The following is a 13,059-nucleotide window of genomic DNA, read 5'->3' as shown; positions in this document are numbered from 1 at the left end:
TGTGCACTTACCCTTTATATAAAACTCTCTCTTATACATGAGTTTCTGTGGATTTGTTTCTCTAAAGTACCCAGACTAATACACTGACTAATGATTAACTTTCATCCAGGACCCTTGGTGGTGTCGTGCAGACTGCTAATTGCAAACTCAGCAGTTGAAAATCACCAGGCAGTCCACAGGAAAACGAAGAGGCTTTCTCCTCTTTACTGATTCACTGACTCAGAACCCAGAGACAGTTCTCTGCTCTGCAGGGTTGTTCTGAGTTGGAGTCCGCTTGATGGCAGTGAGCTTGGCTTTCGGTTCTGCCTAACTTCCATTACCAGTATGTGACTGACAGTCTCTAAAAATAATGACTTGTCACACCATGGTAGCTTGGGTGCCATCAAGTTGGCTAGTTCTCATAGTGGCCTTATGTGCAACAGAACAAAATGCTGCCAGTCCTGCACCAGCCTCAGAATTGTTCTTATGTTTGAGCCCATTGTTGCAGCCACGGCGTCTTGCCAATGCCAAGGGCCTTTCTCCTTTTCACCGCCCCTCTGCCTACCAAGTTTGCTGTCCTTCTCGAGGGACTGGTCTCTCCTGACAATCTGTCCAAAGTAAGTGAGCTAGTCTTGGAATCATTGTCTCTAGGAAGCACTTTGACTATACTTCTTCCAAGATGGTATTTCCTGTTGGCAGTTCACGGGACTTTCAACAGTCTTTGCTAGCACCATAATTCAAATGCATCTGTTCTTCATCGGTCTTCTTATTCAGTGTCCAACTTTCACATACAGAAATCAGGCAATTGAAAATATCATGGGTTGCGCCTGCCTTAAAACCCCTAATACTTTTAGTCCTTAAAGTAACTTCCTTGCTTTTTAATACTTCATGTCCTGGGAGGCTCACCGATGGTGGACAAGTTTTAGGAGAGAATCTAGACAACACAGTTTAGAAAGAAAGACTGGGCTCTCTACTTATGAAAATTAGTCAAGGAAAATTCTATGGATCATAAGGGAATATTATCTGATATGGTGCTGGAAGATGAATCCCTTAGTTCAGACTGCTTGAAAAATGCAGTAGCTATAGCAATGAGCACAAACATACCAATGACTGTGAAGGCGGAGCAGGACTGGGCCATGTTTTGTTATGGAGTCTGAGCGAACTCAGTCGCAGCCGGCAACCAGAGTAACAGAGAAAATGGCAAGAGGCTTCTCTTTCACTTCTTTCTCTTTCACTGCTTTTATATCTTTGTACATATAAAAAGATAGGCATAACTTTTAATCAGCTCATAAAGTAGAGTTTCTCTCATCTGTATCAGAATACTGGCCATTCCAAGATTTACAAAATGTTCTACACCTTCCATAGCCAGAGAAAATGGAGAAGACAACTGAAACTCAAGGCAATCACGTAACTGGTGTTAGCATCTCTGAATACTTGGGTTGCATGTCTACAACTGCCGAGACATTTCCTTGCATAGCTGTAATGCCATCATCGAGTGTAGTAACATTTTACTATTGACGAACCATATTGGACATATCCAACTATTTCAGAATTATGTGGTACAGGTGGCTTGTTCAAATGAGGGCCCCAGCAAGGTCCACAGGTGGCAGTTAGTTGTCATTCCTCTTCGGTCTCTTAAAACCCACAGGAATCCTCCCCACTCCCTTCTGGATTTTTCTTCATCTGTTGAAGAAACCATGTCAGCTTCTTGTAGAATACACACAATCTAAATCCGTCATCTTCTCTGGGTCGTGGCGAGGCAATCATTAAAAAGGGGATTCTTCAGCTCTCTTTGCAGGTTTTTTCTGCCACTTCTATGTAGGCACTTTGGAATCTTAGAACCCTGGGGTTTGCTGGGGGAAGCCACAGTCAGGGTGTCTGAACAGAGCTCTGCAAACGTGCCTGAGGACCGCCATCACACCGCCCCCCCAACTACGGCGGCAGTCTCCCAATCTGTCCTGCTTATTCTTCCCTGTTCTCCACTTCACAGCCCTGTCCCACACACCGCCGCCGCCACCACCGCCTTCCTCTCTTCCCATGGCACTCAGCATGATCTTCAATATGGAAGGCTGCTTACAACTTCTTCAGGGACTGTCCTTGGAATAAAAGCACAGGCCTTCTGCTGACTTCATATGATCTGTTTCCTGCTCACCTCTCCAAGCCTGGTTTAATTCACCTTCTTTAGGTTCCTAAAACTCAAACTACGCCTTTCAGCCTTAAGCGTTTGGAGCTGTGGCCTGGGGCTGCCTAGAATGCCTTCCCCTCTAGCATCTGCAAGGCTCGAGAGTTGGATCAATTTCCAGATTTCAGCTCACTGAGAACCTCAAAAAGCGCTACCTAGAACACACAAGCGAAAGAAGTCACCCCCACGTCTCCTCCCATTCCCTTGCCTCTCACCCCGTTCATTGCCACCAGCCATTTCATGAGTGGCACAAAGAGCTAATGTGCTCGGCTGCGAATCAAGAAGCTGGTGGTTCAAGTTTACCCAAAAACTCCAAATAAGCCTCAATCTCGCTGCCAACAATCCATGCCAACCCAACGTGACCCTACAGGAGAGGGTAGAACTGACCCTGTGAGTTTCCAAAGACTGGCCTTGTTTATGAGAGTAGAAAGTCCCCGCTTTCTCCCACAGAGAGGCTAGTGGTTTCAGACTGCGGCTCCTGCAGATCACAGCCAAACAGAACCACAACTTCCAGAAGCACCTCAAGAGAAAGGTGGGGTGTTTAGCCACCAAAACCCCTATGAAACACACTTCTACCATGACGCACAAGGAATTGCCATTAAGCCAAAACAGACTCCAAGGCAGCAGGTAACTTCCATGACCCAACGGGCCGTATTTGGAAAAATCCTGGTTACTCGTCAGTGTACTAGATGATCTCTCAGGAGTATGCTGGGTCTTTGCTTTTGTCTTCACTAGACTTCTGATGATCTGAGGTCCCCACATATCCACCTCCTTGTGTCTTGCCGGTCCATGTGCGTTTAAACATAAACACACCAGGCGAGTGGAGACCTTCCCCGTTTCCTAACTCCGCTTGACAAGAACTGCCTGGCAGGTGGTCATCACTCAGCAAATCTTGCTGAATCAGTGAATACACAGAATTACATAGATTGTAAGACAGGTTCAAAGGCTGTAATCTATGCATGATTTTCACCTTGGGGTTGAAGTGGCTCTAAGAGATGTGTGATAGTAAGAACTAAAGAAACTCATTGTAAAACTCGGGATTACACAATATTCTTTCTATGGTGGCCATATGTTTGAGGGGGGAAAATCCCACATTATTCTGTCCCTTTCTGAGCACCTTATTTCTTCCACATAGCAAAGAATCCAATAACATCAACAATAAAATGACTTCTTTACCCATTTCTCCAATGCTAATATGCTCTCATGGTTTTATTATAAAAAGAGAAAACTTTACTGTTATTCATTCACTTAATTGATTTTTCTCATGCGGGCACCACTGTAGCACAGTTGAATATTTGCAGTACAATCATTATGCAATTTATATATCAAGAGAGGGTCATCATTTATTCAGCATTATCCTTGGTAATTATTATTGAACATTTTAATTCTCAATACTTAAAGGCAAGTATGTTCGCTGTGAGTCCAACAAATGAAAATATTCACTAATAGAGTAAATTAGCATAATGGACTCTCTGCATTAAGCTAATGACTTGTTTCTAAGTCTGAAACACAAAAATTACAATGAAATATAACAGACTAGAAAATTGCCACCTTCATCACTGTTGACTGACAAATTCGTAGGCACATTTCCCCAGTCACTTACTTCCATCAGTAACTTGAATCCGTCTCTCTTCTTGATTTCTTCCACTAGGTATCTAAAATGGAAAGCCACAATAACATTTATAATACCTAGTTTAGAAACGAAAGGGAGAGACGTCATTAGAGCAATTCCCGGGCCTATTGCAAGTCCCTGATGTCTGAGTAAAAAGATGATTTACATTTCACATATTGGTCCTCAAGTTTAACCCCATTGTAAAATGTCATACAAAGCATATTAAACATACAACTTGAAGCATGTGAGTTTTACATCTATATTCTAGGCTGGGATTTAACATAGATACCCACATCATCTAGATGCCTTGGAGGAAAGAGAATGTGTGTTTGTGTGTGGTTGTGTGTGGTTGTGTGTGTGTTTGTGATTCTGCTAATAAGTTAATTTGAGATCAAGGAGGAATAACATCATCTTTTCCAAGGTCATGGCTGATTATTTGTATCGTGGTGAATGCAAGCAGGCTATAGTCGGTGATGGGATGTCTATGAAGTCAGCTACAAGCTCAAGGGAAAGAGAGTTATCCAGCCAGAAGCAAAGGACACAGATACACGAGCTAGGGAAGGAATGAGAAAAAGCTAAAATGGCATTGAGCATATGGAGCAGAATAACATCAACCCCTCTCCCTTGGGCTTGCTTTTTGTTCTTGTCAAAATGGAGGGAAAATATGAAAAGCTTGGCCTTGCTTGACCAGTAGTGATTTGATCATAACCCTTAAAAAGCTCACAATACTTGGAACACAATAGTATAACCAGAGGTATTGAGAACATGTATGCAACGGGATGTTTAATGTGATTTTACATGTAAAACAAAAATATCAAGCCCTGTGGAAGAGTGGAGAAGAGCAAGAAGGAGGGAGGATGGACGGGGGGAGAGACTAGAAAGTGGAACCCTCACATTGAACTGTGAGCAGCGACGAGTGGCTTTGACAATGACCCAGACTCCTGGCATTGTGCTACCACCCTATGGAAGGTGATGCCGTGACTGATTTACATATATTTCACTCATGTTTAAGGACACACACCACACACACACACACACACACACACACACACATGCCCCTCCTGAGCTTCAGTAGCTTTTTCTGTAAAACTGGAATAAGGCAATCTGTTTTTCCAATCTCAGAATGTTGTTATTTAGAAAACTTAATTAAAACTTTATAAACTATAAAACACTGTAGAAATGAGGGTTGTTATCATTAGATTAATTCTCTAACGGCCACTCTAGAATGCTGATAGGAAATATAGCAGTTGAAAAGATGCAGTTCTTTTTTTTAAACTTTGTATGGTTTTTTGCTTAAGATTAAATAGTGTTATCACATAAATTGTATCCACTTCAAAATATGAAAATTATAAAACTTCTATCAATTTTAGCTAAATTATATAGACTTATTTTGGAAAATAATTCTATGACCCTATTCGCATGCAGAGACTCACTGAGTATTTGATGTGCTAAATGTTCCTTTCCCTAAAATTTGCTTTTCAGATAGTTCATAGCTATGATGCTTTTGAACCTTTAGCACACTCAGATACTCCAAATAAATTTCAAAGAAATCAGTTCCATGGAACAATAAACATAAGAGATTATGCTAAGAATTCCTGATACTAAGAAAACCACACAAATTAAAGCAACAATTCTTTACCATGTTACCCAATAATACTGGAAACACATTTCAGAGATATGTGTTCAGAGACATCAGAAACACAGTCCAATGTTGGTAGCAATGTGAGAAACATCTTCCACAAACCTCTTAAAAATGACTAGTAAGCATATCTTCTGAGACAGCATTCCACTTCTGACTGCTGGTGTACCAGAAAAAAGAATCAGTACTAGAGATAGAATAGATAGATGATAGATAAAGCGAAGGGTGATATGTATGAAAGGACTTTGAAAAGTTCATGAAAATGGAATGAAATGATAAGGGACTTTTTTGAAGCTTCTTTGTACACATACATACAAAGTAGCTATATATAAAATAATTATCCATAAACAGGCAAATGGATTATAGGAATGTAATGTAATTTGATACAACTATTAAAAGGAATATATCTACCTCTACTATACTGTATGAATGCATGTGATGTATTATTAAGAGATAAAAGGAAAGTACTAAGAAATTTGGATAATATAATGATATACTTTTAAGCAATATTTAACAAATGGAAAATTAATCCCTGTCCACATGTCTACATGAGCGCAGAATAAAGTATAGGAACCAAACTCACTGCCCTCGAGTCCAACCTATTGTGATCTTTTGGGCTAGGGGCTGGACTGTAGATCACAACATTAGTGGTTCAAATCCAGAAGCCACCGGATAGTAAAGAGAAAGATGAGGCTGTCTATTCACATAAAGATTTAAACCCTTGGAAGCGCTATATAGGGACACTCTGCATCAGAATAAGCTCCATGGCAGTTGATTGAGTACTGTACAGACATCTGTTAATTCTAAAACAGATGCCATAATGTTGTCCCCAGGAAGCCTACGGGACCGGACACCAGTACACAGTTCTTCTCCTCTGCTTGAAGCAGACCTGCTAGCTTAGCAGGAACTGTTCATAGGTGACTAGCTTTATTCTTCCAGAAGGCCCAGAGATGACTCCAGGCCCAAAGAATCTAGGCATGCACCTTTGGGACCTTCACCTCCTGACCTGCCTTAGTTTCCATATGTATGCGGAACTATGCAACAAGATCCCCCAATGCAATCAGAGTGTGGCTATATGAAACTTCCCTGCCCCACAGATAGTCTCAGTTGAAAACATGTCTGTCAAACGAGCTGCAGCTCCTCCCGGAGAAACACTGACGTACATCAAGTCAATGCCGACTCAGAATGACCTTATAGGACTTGGTAGGACCACCTCCATTGGATTTCTGAGACTGCAACTGTCTACGGAGTAGAAAGTCCCATCCTTCTCCCCAGGAGAGATGATGGTTTTGAACAGCTGACCTGGTGGCTCGCAGCCCAACATATAACCACTATGCCACCAGGGTTCCCTTCCTGGAGAAAAGGCATTCAAAGACTAGCTGACTTGTTTTCGTTGGACTCTTGTTTTTGCTAACCCTGTGGGCCCTGGCTCTGTGTTGGAGTCAATGTCCCCCATCGAAATCACTCTTATTGCCTATCAGGTCCAAGATATCCCTCTGACTACACTGAATGTACAGATGGCTTGGGAGAGGATACAATATTCCTATTTCAAAACTCCAGATGTCTTCCATCAGTGTTCCCAAATGGTGTTCTCTGGAATACCATGTAAATCACGCCCCCATACAAGGAGTCTCAACTGTCAAACAAGTTTGAACAGTTCTACGCATATCAGTTAGACTGCTTTTGCTTTCCATTAAAAATATACTTGTCAAGTCAGAGGACATTAGTTGGGATGATTGGAGGATTCAGCAATGTCTTAGGGATCAGGTGTGTTCTACTGCTTCAGTGTACCATGGTCAGATTGTGAGGTCTCTTCTCAAATCCACAAGCTGATGGCCACAGCCCCATATGTCACTGTCCCAAGAAGAAATGAAAGGGCTTGATTCAATAGCAGTTTATCCTCACACATGCAGTTCTGTCCTGGAAAGACTGTTTTACTCAGAAGCCTCCATGGACTTCTCTCAGTATCTTACTGACTTAATCTGAGTCACCTGCCCACACGGCCAAAATTTTGGCAAAAGAGATTGTCACTGACCCACTGTTTCCAGCCGAGACCTTGTTGCATAACTAAGATCAGGATTCTCTTGGCAAGTAAGAAAGGGGAATGGTTGTTGGGTGGACAATCAAGTGCCTGCATGTTGGGTAAGGCAAAGTTAAAAGTAGGTCTATGTTGCAGGCTTCTTGGATTCTTTAATGGGCAAATAGGTGCTGTGGATTTCCAAGAAAGGCATATCATAGGTAGTATTTCCCAAACATATTTGACCATAGGTAAGTTCCTGAAAATCCTCTGCTAATATTGTGTAGAAAACTTATGTCCTGCAATACGCAGTTTCAGAAACGTTACTTTCGATGTGCTTCTTCTACACCATTTCTGCCGAGTCAATTCTGACTCACTGTGACTCGATATATGATTTCTGAGGCTGGACATTTTTACACGAGCAGATGGCATCATCTTCCTTCTTTGAGGTGGGTGGTGGATTGGAACCCCAGCCATTGAAGTGATCAGTTCAAGGCTTCCTTTATAGGTTAAACGAAATGAGTTGCTGGTTGGCAAATCTAAAATGTCATTTGTGTCACGTCTGCTTTTAGTCCGAAAGTGGATTTATCCCCCACTCAAAATTATTCTTTTCAAAATAGAGAGACATCCTAAAGATGAAGTCGATTAAAAAAATTATTCTTAGGTAGTGCCAAGAGGTGCATTCAGTTTGGGAACATAATGGCGGGACAACAAACCACTAATGCAAAAAGGGTCTAGGAAAATGGGCTCGGAAAGCACCCAGAACTCCATCAAACCCGTCGCTGTCCTCCCTAGAATGCTGAGCCAAAAAAGGAGAAGAGAAAAATAAACACACATTAACAAGTGCTTCCCCAAATCCTGCTGTGTTGAAAATTGAGGGTAGTAAGATTCTGGAACGATTCTGAACATACACGAATGAGAATCCTGCCTCCAAGCCTTCCTGCGTATACAAATATGCTTCCCACATCAGGGGCTCATCATTTTCCGATGGTGCTATGAGTCCATTAAACATTTCTTAGAGTTCATTTGTTCTTTCACAAGAAAATAGTCTTTCTTCACTGTAAATAGCTTTTCCAGTTCCTTTCAAAATCCACCAGTCACTTAGAGTTTCCCCGCAATGCTCTGAACCTCGTTCTTCTGATGTCGTACCATTGGAAATTTCCTCTGATGCAATGACCCCTTCAGAATTCCTGATTGTTTTCCTAAACTAGCTGTTCACTCCCCATCTATCAGAAAGTAGCATATGCTTTATGTGATGCATCATCGACTCCTACATGCTAGATGTACTGCAGTTGTAGCATTTAAAACATTACCAATTAAAAAAAAAAAAAAGAAAAGGAACAACGTTGGCCCTTTCGTAGTTGTCTAGATCCCCTCCTGGTCACCTGGAGAATGACACTACCACGAGAGCCTCCGTGGGATGCAGCTCATTGTTTCCTACTGGTCACAATAAATCCCGCAGTAGGCATGCAAGTCCGTGCAATGGATTCCACCTGAGAGATTGTGGGGATTGTGCGTCAAGGGACTAAATAAATGATACACGGGAGACAGTGCAAAGTAGCAGAATGGGAGTTCCTGAGCTGCTTGTTGTTGGAAAGTCTTACACGCTTGACTCACATGACTCTTTCAGGCCCACTTTCACAATTATCCTTCAGCAAATATCCATTTTGCCTGATGGCAGAAAGACAGGACTAGCAGGTATGCTCTGTGATGTGTAGCTTTGATGTTGCCAAGCATTTTTTACATTCCTAAACAGATAGCAGAGACCCACAGACACCTGCCTAATCACATAGGCTTCAGAATCGCATTGCAGCTCCAACACCAATGATTTTCAAAGAACCCAAACAGAAAGGAATTTTTTCTCCGTTGACATTTATTGAGACAAAGGTCAACTCCTTGTTTGGAATAGCAAGGGACCAATGAAAATTAGGAAGCTATTGGAAATCATCTAGGCACTCGGTTTGGTTTTTCCTGTTTGCTGTACTTTTTTGGTGGCCCATAAAATAAGATCATCTTCTTAAAAGTGTTGTCTTTGATTATCCAAGAGAGGAGAAACAGACTTGTATGATCAGAGAGAGGGTCATTCAATGGTCTATCAAAACCTGGTTCTTAGAGTTGAAGGTCAATATATGTATTTCAAACTCAAGTTGCATTTAGGTTCAGAAGCAACAAGGTGGAAGGTGGGGGGGCGGGGATGTTCATAGCTTTTCTAGCAGCTAAGAGATCATAGACTCATAGGGACCCAATGAGCCCAAAGGACTTGATGGCAGTGAAGTTTGGAGACGAGATCTGGGAAGGAGATTTGGTGGTGATGGCACAGTGGTTACGTGCTCAGTTTCTAACGGAAAAGGTCTGTGGGTTGTACCCACCAGCCATTCTGCCAGAGAAAGATCTATAGCCTTGGGATGGGGCAGTTCTACTTATCCTACAGGGTCCAGTGGGGCGTAACTAGTTCAACAGCCATAACTCAATGGGTTTCAGAGATCTCAGAAGGTCTTGGGAAACAGAGCTTAGCTCCGTTACAAAGCAAACCCACTGCCTCTGAGACAATTCTGAGTCGTAATGACCCTACGTGGCTGAGTAGAACTGCCCCATCAAGTTTTCAAGACTGTAAATATCTACAGCAGTGATTGCCATGTCTTGGTCCTGTGGAGCAGCTGGGGGGTTCAAACTACCAACCATTTAGTTAGTAGCTAAGCCCTATAGCTATTGCCCGAGCAGGGCTCCTTTAGGCTGGCAATACTTTATGTGCCCCCACCAAATGGTGACACCCTGAGCATTGGCAGTTTTATTCTGCCATGGTCACCATCTATGGAAGGATATTTTATGTACTTCCTAGAAACAAAACTATGTCACGCTTAGAAATTATGCCTACTGACCATCCATGAGAATTATTTTTATTAGGTAAACTTTGAAGCAAGTCTCTATGGGTTGGTAGGCTTGATGGGAAAGGGTACTCTAACTGTCACCAGTCAGTGGTTAACACACATTAGGTAGGCTCACATAATCAGCAGTATCCTAGACCCAATTGATACTGGCAAGTGAAAGCTGATTATTAAATACTTGGGAACTTTTCCACCCATAACTCTTGACGGTTCAGAATTTGCTCAGATGGGAGTGCTTACACCACAGAAATGATTAGACAGAAAAAAAATTTTTTCCTTCTTATAGAAAATTTCAGGAGCCCTGGTGGCATACTGGTTACGTATTTGGCAGCAGTTCAAGCCCACCAAGTACTCCTCTGGAGAAAGACGGGGCTTTGTATGTCCGTAAAGATGAATAGTCTTGGAAACTCACATAATCAGTTCTACCCTGTCCTATAGGGTTGCTATGAGTCACCATTGACTTGCCAGTAATGAGTTTCTTTTTTTTTTATACACAATTTACCAACACATCACTGTCCATAGGTTCAACTAGACATGATAGGACTCCAGAAAGTTCTATATTTCCCAAAGAGCAGAGGGAAAAACCAATAGATCAGTTTGACAATCAATGTTGTCTGTTGTCTCAAAAGGGGGTGTTGAGCCAGTTTCTACGCATAGGTACCCTTTGTACACAACTGCCTGGTCCTGCACCAGCCTCCAATCCAGTGCTATGTTGAGCGCATCATTGTAGAAACTGTGTCAATCCACATCACTGAGGGTCAACCTCCATTTTCATTGACCCGCTCCTTTACCAAGCATGATGTCCTTCTCCAGGTACCAGGCGCTTCTGGTAGCATGTGTAGTCTTCATTTCCAAGGAGCCCCCTGGTTGTCCTTTCTCCAAGACAGAAGTGGTTTTTCTTCTAGCAGTCCATACTATATTCAATTGTCTTCACTTCAATAGTCTTCAGTACCATAGTCCAAGTGCATCCATTCTCTGGTCTGCATTATTCATGGTGCAATGTTTCCAGGCATCTGAGACAATTGAAAAATCCTTGTTTGGATCATGTACTCCTTAGTCCCCAAAGTGACATATTTGCTCTTGAACACTACAGAAATCTTTTGAAGCAGCTATATTCCACCATTTGATTTCTTGACTGCTGCTTCCTTGCGTATTGACTGTGGATCCAAATAACATGAAAACCTTGACCAGTTCAATCTAGTCTCACTTTATGATGATGTTGCCTCTTGGCCCAGTTGTTTTCTTTATGTTGAAAGTGTAATCAACACAGTCAATGGTAATCTTTGATCTACACCAGTCATTTCTTCAAGTCCTCTTTGCTTTAGCAGAAACTGTTTCACCTACATACAGGTTGTTCATGAATCTTTCTCCAATCTTGATGACATGCTAATTTTCATAGAGTCCAGTTTCATTGATTATTTGCTCTGCTTCCAGTATGAGACAGTATAAGGAACGAATACAGCAGCCTTCCTGATTTGAAACTATGGATTTCAAGGGGTAGATCCCTTCGTTCTGTTTGAATGCCTCTTAATCTAAGTACAGGTTCCACATGAACACAAATAAGTATTCTGGAATTCCCATTCTTCCCAAAGTTACTCAGAATTTGGATAACACAACCAAGATCTATCTGTTGTCTACCATGATAATGATCCCACCACCACCACCCATTTCTTATCCCTGTCTGAATTGGGCTTGGATTTCTGACATTTCTCTATCAATGTACTGCTGCAACTCATTTTGAGTTATCTGTAACAAAACTTTACTTATGTGTGATAATAATGATGTTATTTTAAATTTTACACATTCTACTGGATCATCTTTCTTTGAAATGGGCACAGATCCGGATCTCTTCCATTTGGTTAGCCAGGTAGCTCTCTTCTTATTTCTTGGCATAGGCAAGAAAACACGTCTAGTATCGAAATATCTCAAATTGTATACCATCAATTCCAGTAGCCTTGTTTTTAACAAATGCCTTCCTTCAGTGAAGCTTAGACTTTTTCTTTCAGTATTATCATCAGTTCTTGATAATATTCTGCCACTTAAAATGGTTCAATGCCAACCTGTTCTTTTATGTACAATCTCTCTGTGCATTCCTTATATCTTCTGTTGCTTCATCTTTAAACATTTTACCCACAGAACCCTTTAGTACTGCAAATTGAGGATTGTGTTTTTCTTTAGACTTTCAGCTTGAGAAATTCCAAGTGTGTTCTTCCCTCTTGATTTGCTATCTCCAAATCTTCGTGCATTCCTGCCTAATGCTTGACTCTGTCTTCTTGAGCCTCCCTCTGAGAGTTCTGTGCAGCTCTTGTATTTCATCACTTCCTCATTCTCTTTAGCTACTCACCAGTCAAGAGCAAATTTCAGTCTCTTCTGAGATCTATTTTTGTCTCGTTTCTCTTTCCTGTCTGTGATAAATTTTGGCTTTCTTCATGTTTGATGTACTTGAAGTCATCTCAACTCATCCGATCTTCTCTGCTCAGTAGTGCTCCATGCACCCAAACTATTCTTGAGATAGTGCCCAAATGAATGTGGGGTATACTCGCCCAAATGAAGGTGGGGTATACTCACTCAAATGAAGGTGGGGTATACTTGCTCAAGGTCTTGCTTTAGCTCTCAAGGATTTGCTTTAATTTTTTTCTGCTTCACCTTGAACTTGCCTATGAGCAATTGATGGCCTGTTCTGCAGTTGGCCCCTGGCCTTATTCTGACTGATGATATTGAACTTTATCATCTCTTTCCACAGAT

At 41.7% G+C, this 13,059-nt stretch overlaps 1 protein-coding gene across 2 annotated transcripts in view; it reads right to left on the bottom strand.

Moving 5' to 3' along the window:
• Nucleotides 1-13,059, bottom strand: part of GADL1 (glutamate decarboxylase like 1) — a 247,677-nt gene that overhangs the window by 98,492 nt on the left and 136,126 nt on the right. For both annotated transcript variants that reach the window (XM_004704047.4, XM_045297571.1), the window contains exon 13: nt 3,765-3,816. In XM_004704047.4, the coding sequence (XP_004704104.1) occupies nt 3,765-3,816 (52 nt within the window). The remainder of the gene's footprint in view (nt 1-3,764; nt 3,817-13,059) is intronic.

This window comes from Echinops telfairi, unplaced genomic scaffold, assembly GCF_000313985.2.
Source record: "Echinops telfairi isolate 266 unplaced genomic scaffold, ASM31398v2 ScPeMD7_7420;HRSCAF=8458, whole genome shotgun sequence".
Taxonomy (NCBI): Eukaryota; Metazoa; Chordata; class Mammalia; order Afrosoricida; family Tenrecidae; genus Echinops; species Echinops telfairi.
This window is presented reverse-complemented; position numbering and strand designations above follow the sequence as displayed.